This window comes from Mastigoproctus giganteus, chromosome 4, assembly GCF_048544385.1.
Source record: "Mastigoproctus giganteus isolate SK-2022 chromosome 4, ASM4854438v1, whole genome shotgun sequence".
Classification (NCBI taxonomy): domain Eukaryota; kingdom Metazoa; phylum Arthropoda; class Arachnida; order Uropygi; family Thelyphonidae; genus Mastigoproctus; species Mastigoproctus giganteus.
The window spans coordinates 85255984-85275370 of NC_143578.1; the positions used below are offsets into that span (position 1 = coordinate 85255984).

General features: G+C 36.9%; 1 protein-coding gene across 2 annotated transcripts in view; it reads left to right on the top strand.

Annotated features, from left to right (window-relative positions):
• Positions 1 to 19387, top strand: part of LOC150086881 (pre-mRNA-splicing factor ISY1 homolog) — a 235017-nt gene that overhangs the window by 191673 nt on the left and 23957 nt on the right. For both annotated transcript variants that reach the window (XM_090371648.1, XM_090371649.1), the window contains exon 8: positions 18020 to 18112. In XM_090371648.1, the coding sequence (XP_090227774.1) occupies positions 18020 to 18112 (93 nt within the window). The remainder of the gene's footprint in view (positions 1 to 18019; positions 18113 to 19387) is intronic.

Consider the following 19387-nt stretch of genomic DNA (forward strand, 5'->3'; position numbering starts at 1 on the left):
ATATCCTATGGCACAGACTGCACAAATGCATGTTACCTTATGGGAATGTGGTGCTCACTTATCATCGAATCACTTAGTGCTCTGTGTATTCAGATCAAATTATCAGCATTAAGCAGGGGTCACCTGTACTTGGATTTCAGGAAGCTTTTGATACTGTTGCACTTGGAAGACTACTATACAAATTGGAGCAGTGTGACAGTAAGGGCAAATTGCTGCTATGCATAAAGGGACGTTTGAGGGGAGAAGACAGAGTGTGGTAATCGATGGACATTGCTCTTTGTGCAGTAATGTTATTAGTGGAGTCTTCCAGGGTTTGGGGTTGGAATCGTTGTTTTCTTTATTTTTCAGTGATATTGATGAAGGCATATCAAGCTTAATTTCCAAGTTTGCAGATGATACAAAGAATGGCAGGGTGGTTAATGACAGTAATGATAGTATACTTCTGCAACAGGATCTAGAAAAATTAGGCAGATGGGCTGAAAAATGGCAATTGAAGTTTAACATTGACAAATGCAAAGTACTGCATATGGATAGCAGTAACTCCCGAGTAATGTACCAACTGTGTGGTACTACATTCAGGGGTAATTGTGCAGTGAGATATGAAGTTCTCTGAGCAATACATACAAGGCTGTCTGGGCAGCTCATGGGGTTTTGCCAATGATATACAGTAATTTTGATAGTAGGGATAAGGAGGTGATTATCCCATTGTATAAGGCAATGGCCAGGTCACATCTTGACCATTGCCTTATACAGGTCACTGCATACAGCTCTGGAAGACTCATTTTAGGAAGGATGTGGAACTGCTGGAACGAGTAAAGAGACGGGGCAACAAAATTGGTGAGGGGGGGGGGAAAGAGGTGGTCTTACCAAGAAAGGCATTCAGTTCTGCAAATTGCAATGTCTGGAGACTAGGCATCTGTGAAGTGATCTGATTGAGGTGTTTAAGGCTTTGAATGGATTGAGCAAGCTCAATGCTAATGGGATTCTTCCTCTTCCTCGGGCCACACACATGGGGCCACAAATTCAAACCGAGGAAGGTTGGTTGCAGAATAAATGTATGTGTGGATGTTTGCATTTAGCCAGCAGGTGGTAGATTTCTGGAACAAACTTGCACCTGTTGTTGGGGAAATTGATAGCTTAAATAAATTCAAGGAAGAACTAGACAAACTATTCGGAAAAATGAATAGGTGAAATGGAAGGTGTCAGTTTTTTTTTTTTTTTTTTTTTGGCTAATGCTGCTGTACAAGCTTGCTTTGCATCATATGCTAATGCTAAATAAAAATAAAAAAATAGAGAGAGAGAGATTCTTTCTTATTTAGAGTAACTTTAAAACTTTGGTCATAAATGATATTTACAAAACTGCAAAGTCTGATGCCAAATAGCAAAAATCTTTTTCAATTCTAATATTTTAACTTGTTAAAACTGGCTCTTTACTAATAAGCCATTTCGTGGTGACGTTTTCTCTATCTTCAGCATGTAGTAAGGTAATAAGGAAGTTTGCTTTTACCATATTCCTATGGCTTCTGGCTATAGTATATACTTCTGTGATGAAAATATTTAATTACTTATGCTCTGTGGATATTTCTCTCTTGTACCTTTCAGTATTTCAATTCAGTTATTTTAGCTCAGTTATTTCAATTCAGTTATTTTAGTTCAGTTCATTTCAGTTATTTCAGTTCAATTCAATTATTTCAATATTTCAGTGACCCTTCTTGTCGTCTGCAATACAATGAAAGATAATTTCTACACAAAAACAATGATGTATGCTTAACACCAAAAGAAAATATTAGCACTTTGCCAGCATATACCTTATAAATTAAAATTTTCCATTTATTCTTGAGATGGGTGAGGCTAGAAGACTATAATTAAGTAGTATATTCTTTGTGACTATGAATAATAGTGTGTAGTCACAAGCTAAAAGTGGATACCTTTGGTCATATAACATACAATGTGTTTTAATCCAATTAATAATTTTTTTTTTTTTGTTATGAATTCTCTTATTAGAAAACAAACATTGTGCTTCGGATAGCATAATGTAGAAAAGTGTATAATATTTCTTAATATTATACATAATATTTTATACATAATACTAAAAGAATATTTTAATATCTTAAATATTCTTTTTGTGGCATGGTGAATGAACAAGTATATCAAGAACTGGAAATTGGTGAAATAATGAGAACTTAAACCTGTATGGGGTGTAATGGGGTGTAATCTGCCTTTAATTTCTTACAGAATTACAGATTATTCTCAGACATTTCATGCTACTTTCTGTACCACTTCTTCAATTAAGTAATGCTGCCCTTATGACACCATCAAGGCCCTGAAATACTTCTCTTTACCACTAACACCTGAAATACTTCTGTTTTTGTTTAACGAATGCCTTCAGAAGGGTACTTTTCCAGAGGTTTGGAAAATAGCACTGGTCAAACTCATAAAAAAGCCTGGCAAACCATCATTTCATCCAAAATCTTAGACCAATAGTGCTGTTGGCAAACTTGAGAAAATTACTGGAGCGTCTTATGGCTATCTGTCTACACAACCTATTACAACCACAGGATTTAATATTTCCAAACCAATATGGTTTTTGTCATGGCAGGTCCTGCGAGGATGCTTTGGTAGACCTGGTTGTTCATCTGGTAAACTCAACTTATAGTTATGTTTTAGCTATATATATTGACTTCAAGGGTGTTTTCAATTCCCTTTGGTGGAAAAGTGCCCTAGAATGTCTTCATATTGCCAAGTGTCCTCTACAACTATACTTCCTTTTCCAGAGCTATTTTGACAACAGAATAATAACCATAAAATCTAAGTTCAATCAAGTTTTTAGGCAAGTCTTATGAGGGTGTCCCTAGGGATCTATCTTGGGACCACTTGTCTGGAACATGGTCCTGCAGTAGTGGATTTCTAGAACCTTTAAAAATGTTAAGATTTGTTAAGATTATAGCCTATGCCAATGATCTGACTATCCTTGTCAGTGGCAATACTCGGGCTGAGTTGGAATCTGTTCCCAATAGTACACTTCAGGACCGATATGAATGGGCTCTTCTTAACAAGCTAAAGATTAGTTCTCAGAAATCAAAAATTATGGTAATCGGAGAAAATTTAAATATCTCTTGTCCTCCTCAAGTTAAAATCAATAACGTTCATCTTTCTTTTGTCACAGAAACTAAAATCCTTGGAGTAACAATAGACAGAAAGCTAAATTTTATGACACATGTTACTAACTTGGCAGTTAAAATCAAGAACTTTGCTAGAGCATTAACAAGAATTTCAAGTGCTGAGTGGGAGCTCTTGAGAAGGACTTTAAAAATTTATTATAATGCAGTATTTATCCCAATGGCCACCTATTCCGCCAGTGCCTGGTTTCACAGAGCATTAATTGTTAGAATTAGAAACAAGTTACATTCTTTGCAGAGAACAATTTTATTATCTATAATTAGAGAATGTTGTACAGTGTCGACCCCTGCCTTACAAGTCTTAGCTGGAGATTTGCCCTTAGCTTACATTTGATCTTTAAAGGATTGTCTTACAGGTTAAAGAAGCAAATCCCGACAGAGTTTATGGGAATCCCTATTGACTGTCAGTAGGATATCAAGTGAATTATGGGACCTATTGACTGTCAGTAGGATATCAATATTGAATTTGAGAGTGTCTGCAATTCTTCCCAGACACGATAGGAGGGAGTATATGATGAGAGCCCTGTCGATCAATTCGGCCCTGGAAAGATTGTGCAGAGCTCAAGGGGTAGAATTTTTTTTCAGCCTGGTCTGTACTTGTTAACAGGAGAGACTGCTTCTACAGGGATGGGATACACTTAAATAGAAAGGGTGCAAGAATGTTTGCTGATGCTATCAAGGCAGTGTTAGGAGGGTCGGAAAACTGCTAGATTGGGGGGATACAAGGACTAATAGATTAACAGGTGCCACTGGCAGAGGAGAAAGTGATTCTTGCACTGCTTCTATTGGAATGAGCAGCAGCCTGGAAAATAAGATGCAGGATATTTCAGGGACTGCTGGGAATCATTGGGGTACAAGTAAACACATGGGTTGTGTTAGGGTGGCTAAGAGGAAGAGCAGGTGCATGTATACTTGCGTGTACACCAATGCTAGGAGTTTAGTAAATAAATTTGATGAATTTGAGGTATTGCGTAAAACATCAAAGGCAGATATTGTTGGGATTTCAGAGACGTGGTGTCACACAGATATAAGGAATGCAGAACTGGAATTTGGGGAGTACAATGTCTACAGAAAGGATAGACAGGATAGGAAGGGAGGAGGGGTTATGCTATTAGTTAAGAAACACATAAAATCCAAGGAAGTGAAGCCAGTCGACATCGCTGGACAGTGCAGTGTCGAGTCAGTTTGGTGTGACATAAGCATTGGGAGATCAAAATTGAGAGTAGGAGTGTGCTATAGGCCTAATGACTCTGATGAGTATAATAAGAAACTGTACAGAGAAATAGAGTGGGCCAGTAAATCAGAGAGTCTTATTATGGGGGATTTTAATTTCCCAGATATTGACTGGAATTTGGGGGCTGGTCACTCACACACTAGCAAGGCTTTTGTGGATTTATTGGATGATTGTTTTCTACATCAGCATGTTTGGGAGGCAACTAGAGGGAGTAATACTCTTGATTTGATTATCAGTAGTGATTCTTCATGCATTAAGAATCTGCAGATAAATGAACCACTAGGTAGCAGTGATCACAGTGTTCTGAAGTGGAATTTACTCAAAGAGGTAACTACCATTAGGGGTAAAGGGAAGGGGTATTGCTTTCGTAAAGGCGACTACGATGGACTGAGACAGTATTTAAATTCTATACAGTGGGATCAACTGATGATGTTACCAACAGCAAATTCAAAATGGGAAGCATTCAAAGAACTTATCTTGGAAGCTACTAGGCTTTACATACCAACTAAGAAATATTGTTCAAGGTTTAGGCCAAAATGGATGTCAGATGAACTAATGAGGCATATGGCAGAGAAGAAAAATGCATGGGATACATACAAATTAATGGGTGACATGGAAGCCTATGATAGATACAAGTTGATATGCAACCAAGTTACAAAGGAGGTTAGGCAGGCGAAGGCAGATTACGAGAAATCCTTGGCAAGGGATGCAAAGAAAAACAGCAAAGAGTTCTTTACTTATGTAAACTCTAGAAGGAAGGGGATGAATCAGATTGGTCCACTTGATATCATTGGGTCAACTGTTGATGATCCTGCTCAGGTAGCTAACAAACTAAATGAATATTTTGCATCGACATTCACACATGAGCAGTTATTCAGCGAGGGGAATGCCAGAGGTGTATTCAACTCTGGCAGTAAGCTAGAGAATCTTGTAATAACTGAGAGTAAAGTGGAGGAGAAATTGTTGAGGATAAACACAAGAAAGGCACCTGGGGTGGATGGAATCTATCCAGTTATATTAAAGGAGGCAGCAATGGAAGTAAGCAAACCCTTAGCCATAATTATGAGAGCTTCCTTGGACTCAGGGGAGGTACCCATGGACTGGAGATGTGCAAATGTGACCCCAATTCACAAAGGAGAATCAAAGGCTGACACAAGTAATTATAGACCTGTGAGTTTAACTTCTGTTCCCGGAAAATTAATGGAGGCACTGGTTAAAGAAGCACTGCAGGATCATCTAGACAAGACTTCAGTTATAGCTCAGACACAGCATGGTTTTGTTAATGGGAAGTCTTGCCTGACCAATTTGATTGGATACTATGATGCAGTCACAAAAGAACTGGATGCAGGGAATAACTTTGATATTATATACTTGGATCTTAGAAAGGCTTTTGATACTGTTGCACATGGAAGACTGCTGCACAAATTGGAGCAGTGTGGCATTGGAGGCAAATTGCTGCTATGGATAAAGGGGTGGTTGAGGGGGAGAAGACAGAGAGTGGTAATCAATGGACACTGCTCATCGTGGACTAATGTTATTAGTGGAGTCCCTCAGGGTTTGGGTCCTTTATTGTTTTCTGTATTTATAAATGATATTGATGATGGTATATCAAGCTTAATGTCCAAGTTTGCAGACGATACGAAGGTTGGCAGGGTTGTCAAGGACACTACTGACACTATGCTGCTGCAACAGGATCTGGAAAGGTTGAGCAGATGGGCTGAGAGGTGGCAAATGAAGTTTAACATTGACAAATGTAAAGTACTACATATGGGAAACAGCAACTCCAGAGCAACGTATCATCTGTGGTACTACACTGACAGTGGTAGAGAATGAAAGGGACCTGGGGGTGGTTGTGCAGGCAGATATGAAGTTTTCTGAGCAGTGCAGACGGGCTGCAAGAGTAGCTCATGGTGAATTGTCGATGATATATAGGAATTTTTCTAGCAGGGATAAGGAGGTGATTATTCCCTTGTATAAGGCAATGGTCAGGCCACACCTAGAGTACTGTATACAGGCCTGGAGACCTCATTTCAAGAAGGATGTAGAGCTGCTGGAACGAGTACAGAGAAGGGCAACAAGATTAGTGAATGGAACAAAGGGGTACTCTTACGAAGAAAGGCTTAAGTTTTGCGAATTACAGTGTCTGGAGACTAGACACCAGCGAGGTGATCTGATAGAGGTGTACAAAGCCTTGAATGGTTTTAGCATGCTCAATGCTGATGGGATTCTTCCTCTTGCTCAGAATAATCACCTGAGAGGGCATAAATTCAAATTGAGGAAAGACAGATGTAGGATAGATCAGCGGAAATTTGCCTTTAGCCAGCGGGTGGTTGGTAGGTGGAACAGACTTCCATCCCTTGTCGTGGAAGTTGATAGCCTAAATAAGTTTAAGGCTCGGCTGGACAGGTATTTCGAACGAACAGAGGGGTGAAGTGGTTATTTTTTATTTATTTATTTTACTTTAATTTTTTTGGCTGATGCTGCATAAGCTTGCTTTCTTGCATCAAATGCCTCTACTAATGCTAATGCTAAGTGTGAAAAAAAGAGAATCTGGAATGAATTGTTGAAGGAGTGGCAGACCTGCTGGGACATAACCTCTTTGGGATTGGTGACAAGATGCTTCTTCCTTTTTTCACAATAAAAAAGTACACTCATGGCTTTCCATTGATCTATACATGTCTTACTTGACCACAGGACACAGATCATTAAATCGGCAACTTTTCAGGTTCAAGTTGGCTATTACAGATTTATGTCTTTGCAGTGAGACAGAGAATTGGGATCACATATGATATTCATGTACTAACTATGAGGATTAGAGAAGAACTCTCACAAATTGTGTTCTACAGCCTGGCCAGGAATATTTGCTTATCCAGAATGCTGAGATTTTTTGGGCATTTCAAACTTTTGCCAGAGAAGTTTTTAAGAAAAGATGGCAGCTGTTATCTACAGTTTAATCTTCTCCTGGATCATCTGGGATCGGGATCATTACCTCATAATTGTTCTCATGGTCTTGAAAGGGACCTTGATTGAGATCTCATTTGATACTGTAACTTCCTTTGTCTTAATTTTTATATCAGGTGGCCAATGAGTCGATCACAATCTACCAGTCGATCGCGGCATTAATTTCGGTCAATCACGACGAATTTTAAATATACAGTCATCCCTTGATTTGCGTGGTTGGGTATAGTACCAAAATTTTATATTTCACAGTGGGTTTCGCTACCTGTGCGTTATTTATTTATTATTTTTTTTTTATGAAGCTTCAAAAATAGGAATGAAGAGCAGATTTTGAAATTTTATTTATTTATTTTTTTGCATGATTGAAGATTTCATTGAAGGAGAAACACATTTCACCACAATAATGTAAAATCCCACAGAATTCCAGCTGTCGGTATTATTGCAAATGCAATAAGATTGAGTTTAGTACCCGTTTGTAATTAGATTGCACTAACAGAAAAGTGCAAATTGTTTTTATTGTTTTATGGTCGTGACATCCAGAAATAGCTTTAGAGAAATATCACAAAGGCATTCAAAACTGATTCTTATAAGGATATAACCAAACAGAGCAATGAACGGTGATGTGTTTGTCCGGTTATTTTGGAAACAACTTCCTCATTCGGGAATCCTCTTCATCAGTTATCCTACGTTAGCTCTTCTTGATTAGACTGGGGTTCGAGCCTGTCACCACCAAATACGGAGGATGCGGAAAGGTCAGGGAATGACCACCACATATTCCCGGAGCAATATGGCCTTAGTTGCTAATGCTCCCAAATAAACAACAACAACCTACGTTAGCTGTTCACACAGAATATTTTTCAGGTTCGCACAACTTAAAGTGTTTTAGTCGGTAAGCATTGCTTTTGCTGATTTAATAACTGGACAGTACTTATATGTTAATTTAATACCTTTTGATTTAAAATGAATACTACGAAAAAGAGTAAAACGTATCATTTTCATCAAGAGTGGGAACTACAATACTTTTTTGTAATGGTGAAAGAAACATGTTGCTGTTTGATTTGCAATGTTTCTGAGGCTATACCCAAAAAAGGAAATTTAGAAAGGCACTTCAACGCACTCCATGGTAAATACCAATTGGATTTTCCTCCGAATAGTGACCTTATAAAAAATAAATTAGAAGAACATAAATCCAGATTATTCGCGCAGCAAAATTTCTTTGTGACACCTAATTTACAATCTAAAGCAGTAACTGTAGCATCATTTGAAGTGAGTCATCATCTTGCAAAAAAATGCAAACCATTTGCTGTTGGTCAATTCATCAAAGATGCATTTTTAGAAATTACAGATTCTCTTTTTGAAAATTTTAAGAACGAAAATGAAATTAAAAGTGCTCTTCAAGATCTGCAATTATCTCAAAATACTGTGATGCGACGCATCGAAAAAATGAGTAAAAACGTGAGCGAACAATTGTGGCCCATATTGCTAGTGGTGTATCCTTTTCTTTACAACTGAATGAATCTACAGATGTCAGTGATACAACTCAGTTGCTCACTTTTATTCGTATGGTTTTCGATGATTCTGCCACTACAGAAAAACTGCTAGGTATGGTTTCGTTAAAAGAAAGAACTAGAGATCTTGATATCTTTAACTCATTCAAACATTTTATTGAAAAAATTAAATACCACTATTTAAGCTCATATCAGTAACAACAGATGGAGCTAAAGCAGTGACATGGCATCTTAACGTACTCATCGCATTGTGCCAAAAGGATGATGAATTCCCAGATTTTTTGGGTTACCACTGTATCATCTACCAAGTGTTAGCCAGCAAAAGATTAAATGCTAACAGTGTTATGGACATTGCTTTCAAAATCGTGAATTCCATCAGAGGACAATCTCTTCAAAGGAGACTTTTCAAAATGCAACTTGATGAAAATGAACCAGATCTGATATTACACACAGATGTGAGGTGGCTGAGTCTGAGTATGTCTCTACAGAGATCTCGAAATTTGCTGAATGAAATTAAAAAACTTGTTGATCAAAGGGGAGATGATTATCAGCAGCTACAAGTTACGGAGCAGTTGTGTAATCTGGCTTTTTTTTGGCAGATTTTACCAGTAAATTAAGTAATCTGAATTTGGAATTACGAGGAAAAAATAAAAATGTGGGTGACATGATTAGTAGTATTTCTGCATATAAATATCAATTTTTGGCAATGGCTAAGGATCTCAAAGAAAAAAAATTCAATCATTTTGCAAATATGCAAAATGATCATTTGCTAAAATATCCTGTTTTTGAATTGAATAGTGAGAAATATGTTTCTGAAATTGAGAAAGTTGTCAATTTTGAAACCAGATGCAGTGATTTTAAAACAATTGAAGACATTTTTCAATATATTTCTTATTCATTTAATGTCGACTTAGGTACGAAACAAATTGCAGAAAAAATCGCCGAGATTTTTCACATGGAGAAAATATTACTTGAAAATGAAATTATTACATTGCGAAACGATATCTTCCTAAAAGCCAGATCATCTGAAAAATACTTTTGGAAATATGTTTGCCGAGAAAAGTGCGCAAAGGTCAAAAAAATGCAGTGAACTTTTAAATTCCTGTTTTGATTTCACATATCTATGTGAATCGGCCTTTTCGTATTTGAAACAAACAAGGATGAATAATCGCTCTAATCTTACGGACTTGCATACAGAAGATTCTTTACGGTTGGTCTTATCACAGTATATCCCCAATTTTGAAAGATTGGCAGATGACACGAAGACACAAACTTCCCATAAATTAAAATTTTAAATACATATGAATTTAAAATAAGAATTCTGAATTGTATTGAATTTTAAAATTTATAAACAACATTTTTCAATGTGTTGATTAACTTTTTTAACCTTGTGCAATGAAATTTTTGAAATGGTAGATTGCGGCTCATTTTGAAGGAAAAAAGTAGATCTCATCACAATTTAAGTTGGCCACCCCCTGTTGTATATAATGTTTAGCTGAACAAAAAAAAAAAAAAAAATTTTTTCTCTCCATCTGGAGTGGGCCCCCAGAGGGATCTGGGTCAGTGGCTCAAATTGGGACAGTACGAGTACTATTGGAACTGGTCCATCTTCCCGTGGTGTGGACACACACACATACACAATACACACAAACCTACATTCCCACATCTGGCCCTTTTCCAGGGGTACTGTTCTCCACAGAGATAAGAGGCAGAGTTGAACTAACGTTCTAGGAGCTGCCCTTTACATATAAATGTGTCCACATGTTATGGCACCATCAGCCTCACATACCAACAAGTTGAGGCTGATAGTGTCATAAGGACAGCATTACAAGAGTTCACTGAAGAAGTGGTACAGGAAGTACCATGAAACATCTAAAAATAATCTTTAATTCTTTAAGAAATTAAATGCAGATTACACCCTATGCACGTTTAAGTGCTCATTGTTTCACCATAAGAATGCGTGGCATACTGGGGTATAAAGTTCATGTGGCACATGATTTGTATGGACAAGAATGATTTTTTTTTTTTTTTTTAGTTGTTGGCGCATCGGCTTCTGTGGCCATATTACACCTCCCATGGTTTTTGTATTTTCTACTCTGATCCAAGCCCGAGGCGGAATTTGAACCCACGATCTTTGGGTTGCCAGGCAGGCACTTTACCCACCCGGCTAGCCTGTCGGCAACAAGAATGAATAGGTGAAATCATAAAACTAATAATCTGAAGTCAATGATGCAAAATAATATGTGCAAAAACTCAAGCTTCTACCCATTGCACTGCAAGATGGTAGGCTCCATAATAGAGTGGATTGTGATTTATAAAGTGGGGCCCATTATAAAAATATGATTATTTCTGAGGTTGAGGTCATGGTTTCTTTTGATGTAGTCTCCCTGTTCATATCTGTTCCACTACAACAGACAGTAACCTGTACAAGATGGATTTTGGACTGGGATTCTGCATTGAAAGACAAGACTTTTCTCTCCACTGATGACATTTACACTGCTTTAAGTTTGTTTGACTGGTAGTGTGAGTGTATTCAATGACTCTTTGTACTGACAGATCTAGGGCACAGCTGTGAGTGCCCCCGTTAGTTCCATAATGGCTAATATTGCCACGGAGGAACTAAAAGGTCATATCAGTCTTTGTTATTGATATATATTGATGATGTCTTAGCATTCATTCCAAAGGAATCTGAAGTACAGCTCCTTTAGCATCTCTCTCTCTCCCTCTCCCTTTCCCCATCTTTATACAGTTGATCATAGAACTGCAAACAGACAACATTCTGTTTTGGATGTCTTGGTGTGATATGTAGGTACACGTTTTTCAACTACTACCTATAGGACACCTATGTGTGAGGGCCAGTTTACCAACCTGACGGTTTGCACACGCTCCTGGATACTTACACAACACCTCTCGGCCAAGCATGGGCATGTTCTGGTTCTACTTCATAATAGAGACTTCTGAGGTAAGGGCAGAGCTAACTGGGTGTGGTTATCCTTCCCATGTTCTTGATAAGTGTGAGCTAAAGCCCTGTGACCATGTAGCCCATCTGAATTGACTTTCTCATGAAGATGAGTTTGTCTCCACCGCATACCCCCCCCAAACTATCTCAATATTTGCAGTCACCTTGCCAAAATTCTATGAATCTACCATATACAATGTGTGCTTGATAGAAAATTCAAGTCTATTATTTTGAGGGCGAAATTACCCATCCCTTCATATTTGCAGGGTGGCTTTGTTTACCGTATCAAATGTCTGGATAGTGGAGTATATTACATTGGTGAGACTGCCAGGAGATTAGAAGGTTGCATTTCAGAGCATAGGGAGGGCCATTTTGCACTGATAATTTTGATTTTAATTTCGCTTGCTCTGCTGTTGCTGAACACTACTGGAGTGAGCAACACAACCTTGATCCCTGTTGTGACATCCAAGTTATTGACTACTTGCATGATTACCTCCAGCACTCATGGGTTCATTGTGAATCACAATGTTGGGATCTGTATCCACTCTGTTATGAAGTCAACCATCTTTCAATGCAATAACTGCTGGCATGTACCTCGTACATATTATTTTGCATCACCAATCTCAGATTATTAGTTTTTATAAACTCACTCAGTAACTTTTCCATACTAATCATGTGCCATATGAGCTCTATTTATACCCCAGTATGCTGTGCATTCTTTTAAGCTGAAGAAGAGGCACCTTGCCTTGAAAGCTTACTGTATTTTAACACCTATTGATTTTATTAGTTTTCTTTTACTAAATTTGTATTTTATTTAATTCTTCTCTTTTATTATTTTGTTTATGTAACTATATGAAAGTTTATTTTAACTATAACTATATATATTTTAATATTTTATTTAATATATTTTAACTCTGGATTGGTTGTTGCAAGAAATTTTCTGTGTTGCAGCATGAATTTCCTTTGTTTGCCTTAGTTATTATTTAAGGCATTATTCCTCAACAATTAAAAAAAAAAAAAAAAAAAAAAAGACAAGAAAATTTCAGGACAACCAGCCAATTTGACTGTTTGAATTCAGCAATGAGGAATGCAAAATTATTTTATTATTCTGTGTTTTATCATTCTGGAATAATTTTAGACTGTCTGAAATTGGCTCTGTACATTGCTGTTTGGTGGTGGTCAATAAATTTTATATTATATTAGAGAGAGAGAGAGAGAGAGAGAGATGTAATATTTTTTATACATATTGCACATGCTTAGGTAAATATACCCATTTCATGAAATGGAGTGCTCCTTCAGTAACTGCATCATGGTTTTATACCATGTGATAGAAAGATATTATATGATATGCTGTAGTATGCAATTCAGCTTGACAGTGGGCAAGATGAAAGACTTTGTGACTTTGAATGTGGCATGGTAGTTGGCATCAGGTGCACTGGTATGAGTATCTTGGAAATTGCAACCCCTGCTGGGGTTTTTACATATCACTGTGTCTTGGGTGTATTGAGAATTAACAAATAACCATATAACATTCAGCCAAATCCATTCCTGTGGTCAGAAACAGCTTGTTGATGTAAGAGGCTAACAAGGCTTGTGCAGGGTAACAGCAAGGCTATAGTCAATCAGATAATAGCCCAGTACAACATTGTTAACTAAATAGATATTTCAGAGCAATTTTTTATACCTTGTTAGAGTGCTGGTATTGCAGTTTAGGACTGAACCTGGTTTCACTCCAGTTATCAAAAAAACGAGAAGATATAGTTACAGTGGTCTCAGCTAGGGCTTACAATTTCGGTATTTTTAATTTATGAAACTGGGATACCGGTATTCCAAAAACAAACATTTTTCTCAATAAATTTCGATGACAATTAGATGCAATAAAGCAAGGAAAAAACAACTAGTGTAATTACTTGAATTCATGTTTTAAATAAACTTTTATTGCAATAATAAATATTCTGAAAAAAATCATTAAAATACGGTTATTCTAAAAACAAAAAAATACATATTGTTACTGCAAAGTTTAGTTATGTTTAAGCATCCACACTACCTGTCCGAATGAAGTGAGCTCTTAAGAAACATAAGCAATCAATATTAGTATCATTTAAAATGGATCTGATTTTGGTACATATTTGATTAGCGACAGAAAACGCCCTTTCAGATTCTATTCTGGTACTATTGTACTCAGATAATCGTAGACGATCTCAGTCCATATTTTCTAGACTTTCAACTTTTTTAGCAAAAATAGTTAAAAGTATTTCATTAATTTCCGACTCAAGTTCATCTTTTAAAATCTTATTGGAGTCGGGCAATTTCTTATTTTGGAAAGAATTTGTGGAACACTGATGTTCTGTTCCATGTTGGTCTTCCTGGTTGAATTATGTTCATCATTTTCTGAAGGAGAAAGACGTTTTATTAAGCAAAATATAATTTTCACTAGTATCTTTACTGAGTCTTGGAGAGAGCAAAGAGTGGGGATAAAGAATAAAGGGTGCAAAGAGTGCAGTTAAGGAATTCTTCACATATATAAATGCAAAGAACAGAAGGACAAATCAGATTGGACCCTTATGTAATGGATGTGGTATAGTATTAGATACCATAGCTGAAGTTGCAGATGAACTCAGCAGTTACTTTGCATCGATATTCACATAAAAAAAAAACCCTTTGTGTAAATGAGATATTATGGAAGTGAAGTTGAAAAAAATGTAATTAATGATGTTGAAATTTCAAATGATTATTTAATGAGAAAACTTTCGTGCCTATAGGCAAGTAAGGCTCCTGTGGTTGATGGCATATACCCTATAATCTTAAAGGAGGCGGCAAGTGAGTACATTGAACCATTAAGGCTAGTTATGAGAGCATCACTGGACTCAGGAGAGATTCTGTTGGATTGGTGTAAATTGGAACATAAAGGTGGTTCTAGGAGTGTAACGGGAAATTAGTGACCGGCCAGTCTGACTTCAGTAGTAGGGAAAATCACGGAGGCAATGATCAAGGGTGGAATTCAGGATTGTTTAGATGGAAATGGAATTCTGTAGGATACACCGCATGGTTTTGTAAAGGGAAAATCAAGTTTAACAAATATGGTTAGCCATTTTGACAGGTCACTCGTGAGCTGGATTTAGGGAATAATTTCGACATAGTTTATTTGGATTTCAGCAAAGCATTTGACTCAGTCCCACATGAGTGGTTACTTTATAAGTTGGAGCAGGCTGGAATCATAGGGAAAATCCTTAGATGGATAGCTGGATGGCTTCAGGGCAGGAGGCAGAGGGTTGTGATAAATGGTTATTCCTCAGATTGGATTAATGTAAGAAGTGGGGTTTCCCAAGGATCAGTATTGGGACCACTGTTGTTTTTGATTATCTTAAATGACATCTATGAATGGATGGAGGGCATGAGGTCTAAACTTGCAGATGATGTAATGATCAGTAGAGTAGTTAATGATCGCCACCAAGCAGAGCTTCTTCAGAGTGACCTAGATAGACTTCCGGGATGGTCAGAAAAGCGGCAGCTATGCTTTAATTCAGCAAAATGCAAGGTCTTATACCTGGGGAACAGCATCCCCAAAATAACTTATACACTTGGTGGAGTTGAACTAAAGTCAGTAGTGGAGGAAAGGGACTTGGGAGTTATGATGCGGTCAGACATGAAATTGTCCGAGAATTGTGGACAGGTTGCAATGTTGCATGGTATCCTATCAATGATTTATCGAACATTTGCTAGTAGAGATAACGTCATAATCACATAAAGGTGATTTTATAACCTTTATGTGATTAAATTATAAACAATTATTTTATTTTTTTTTTTCAAATTAGTACCGAAAAACCGGTATTTTTTGTATTAATTCCAGTATTTGAATACCGGAAAAAAATTACCTAGATCTCGGTATTGCAGGCCCTAGTCTCAGCATTTTGACAGTGTAGGATTGGATAAACATTGTCTGGTCTGATGAATTTTAATTCCCGTTGTTTTACACTGATGGAAAGATCAGACTGGTGAAAACAGCATGCTTCCACGAATTGATCATACCAGGTGTCAATGGTGCAGGCTGATGGTGGTATGATGATGTTGGGAGTTTTTCACGCACATTGGGCACCCTTTGATTACTAATGGAGAAACATTTGGATGGCACAGGTTATTTGGAAATTGAATCTGACCAAGTGCATCCCTTCAGTGCCATAGTGTATCCGTCTGCGAATGAATTTTTCCAACAGCATAATGCTCCATGTTATAAAGTCCAAATTGTACAGAACTGGTTCCAAGAATGTGAGTGAATTCAGCCTACTATGGTGCCCTCTCTCACCAGATCTTAATCCATTTGAGCACCTGCGGAATGAGGTGGAGTGAACTATTCAGAGTAAAGATTCACAACCAATCCAATTTGCAACAGTTGTGGGAAGTGGTTAAAAGCATCCCTGTAGTGTGCCTTTGACACTCTGCTGCTGAGTCCAGGCTAGCCTTCAAAACAGCCTGGATGAAATGGTACCTAATAAAGTGACCACTCAGTTTTGTTTGTAAATGTTATATTTTTTTACTGTGTAAGTATGTATAAAATGAAAAGTTACAAATATAAAGGAATACAAAAACAAACATGCTTATGGTAACAACTTGGAACACAAGATGTGGCAATAAATTTCTGTTCTGGTCATGTTTTTTGAGTTTGAAAATCAACGGAAGTGGTATATTGTACTTCAAACTTCCTGCAGTACCATCAGCTTCATGAAATGAGTACAGAGTTGCAAAAGTTTGGAAAATTATGGCAAGTGAGATTTTCGTTTGACTCTAAGAATGATGGCTGATGAGTTAGACATGAATAAGGGGATGATTTGTAAAATTCTGTGTGACGATTTAGGGAAAAGCAAGGTTTGTGCAAAATTTGAGCCAACATAGCTTCACGGACTAGCAGAAGTAATGTAGAGTGTAATCATAATTTACTTGATTGTATTGTCATTGGAGATGACTGTTGGGTGTTTCAGTACAACCCAGAGAAGAACAATCAGAGCATGCAGTGGACTTCACCAAGGTCCAAAAAGTTTCATTTACAGAAGTCCAGCATTGCTTCAATGCTGATAATTTTTTTTGACAGACGGTGTGATTCAAAAGGAATTTGTACATTAAGAGGAGAGAGTTGGTGCTGTATTCTACATACAGGTGTTTCAAAGACTATTGAAGTGTATTTCCCAGGTGAGGTCACAATTTCGAGAGAAAGGCAGCTGGTTCCTGTTGCAAGAAAATGCCCTTGCCCATTTTGCACTTGTTGGGAAGACAATGATGAAAAAACATGGCATTATACAGATCAATCATCCACCTTAATCTGCTGATCTAGCACCAGCTGACTTCTTCCTCTTTCCCAAGATGAAAACTGCCTGAAAGGAATGCGATTTGAAGATGTTGAGGATATAAAGAAAAATGTAACTATTGAACTGAACATTATCTCCTTTGGATGCCTCTGCCAACTGTTGAGAAACTTTTAGAATGGTGTAATGAGTGCATTCAATCAGGCGATGATTACTTTGAATAAAAATAAACCCATGTTTGAGCTTCTTCACTTTGTGTTCTTTTTATTACACTAGTTCAGGAACTTTATTGCCATACCTCGTATGCAAAAAAAAAAGTAAGGATAATGTTTCATTTTAACAATGAAACCTTAATTACAATAGAAATAATATATTTATACAGCTTTCCAAGTAAGAAAAAAAAAAAAAAAAAGACACATACTTTAAATAGAATTAGTTAACACATTTGCTGCTAACTTGACCTATAACCTTAATGAACTGAATTCCAAAATTACAGGATTGAGTCAGTCTGAATTGGGGAGGGCAGAGGCATTTTTGGGCTTTCTCCTCACTATGGCTGAATTAGTCAGCCACTGGTGAAGTTGCTTGACAAAAATATCTGGTTTTCTTCTGTCAAATTGAAAGAAAATGGTTCTTAAAGTCGGGGAGTTTTTCATCCATATGGATTAAAATCCCCTTCATGCACAATTGCATCAACCAGCAGTGACTGTTAATCAAGCAGATTCATTCCTTCAATGGGTTAAAGTGAGTCTAAAATACGTTCTTTCACTTTTTCATTAACAAAGTTGCATGTATAAAAGTAATACCAGTTGGGAAGTTGCTGCTGTATTTAATTTACATATGACATTTAGTAGATTATACTTTAATTTCTTTTTGCTGTATAGAGTGACGAAGAAAACAGTATATCAAAAACAGAAACAGATGAAGATGGACAGCTAAGGTTCATTGCTCATGTTCCAGTTCCTTCACAAAAAGAGGTAATACTATTTTTGTACAAATCATTGTTATTTACCAAGTCTTTAAATGCAGTAGATACCATGTTGGATTCGAAGAAAAACCCTGAATAAAAATCCTTCCAACCATTCTGTAATGAAATTGGAGTTATTTTTGATTAATACTAGGGGAAAACTCAGGCTGTAACATATAAATGCCTCGTATGTCAATTGCATATTTTTAAAGACTAGTAAAAAAAAAAAAAAAATTCACATTTAATTAAGTTGATGGGATAATGAATCTACTTTGATTCTTCTATGTTATAACTAAAACTAAATTCATGGAGTTCATCATTATCATTTTTCAAATCTGTTATATCCAGTGAGTGACGCGCTCCATTCACTATTAACTTTTACGGAGTCCAGTTTCCATTAGATTTTAGCCCTAAGCCTTACTCTAGCTAGGATGAGCTGCCTTCACTGGCCTAGACAGAGTAAGGTATTATTCTCTTTATGTTTACTTTTTTTGATGCCATCAACCTACCCTCCTCCTTGTTCCACTTAAGTAACTTCCATCCTCTCTATGTGCCCATACCATCCTAAGTTTGCTTCACTTACCTCTCTGATTGAATATTTTTACTCCGTTATATTTTCTTTTCATTATTTGTAGTATGACCTTGTTATTGTCTGTTAGTTCCATTTATATTTCTTAAAATTTTCATTTCTGGGGATTCAATTTTTGATCAGTGCCTTTATTTCTTACTAACTCATAGCTTAAAATAGGCTGAAAAGCTGTTTATGAATACGGGATTTTTGCCTTTTGGCTAATTTTTCTTTTGCACCAGATGAATTTGTTTAACTATCTTCTGTACTTCGTGCTTTATTTTTATTGCTTATTTCCATGTCTAATCTTCCAGCTTCATTAAAGATTGTTCCCACTGTGGCTCTAGCGATTCTCAGAGAACTCTTACCAAGTGATATAGTTCTATTTATTTTCTAGTGCCATTTTCTGTTTAGTTTACTCCAAGTTCTGTGGTTCTGTATTTAAAAAGTTTTCAAGTGGAAAAGGAAATCCACCTTTATTTTCATAGCATATACAGTAAACCCCGCTATTCGCGGTATCTGTATTCGCGGTTTCGCGTATTCGCGATCGCCGATTTAATATAAAATGAAACCTAAAAAAAATGTGAATTTTAAAGCGCCGTGAATGTTTTCAGCCATAAAAAAAACATGGGCGTGGCTAAAATTATCTTTCCCGGTCAAAACAGCGCTCAGTGGGTGGGGGAGAGAGGTGACAAATTCGCGAGCGTGTATATTTCT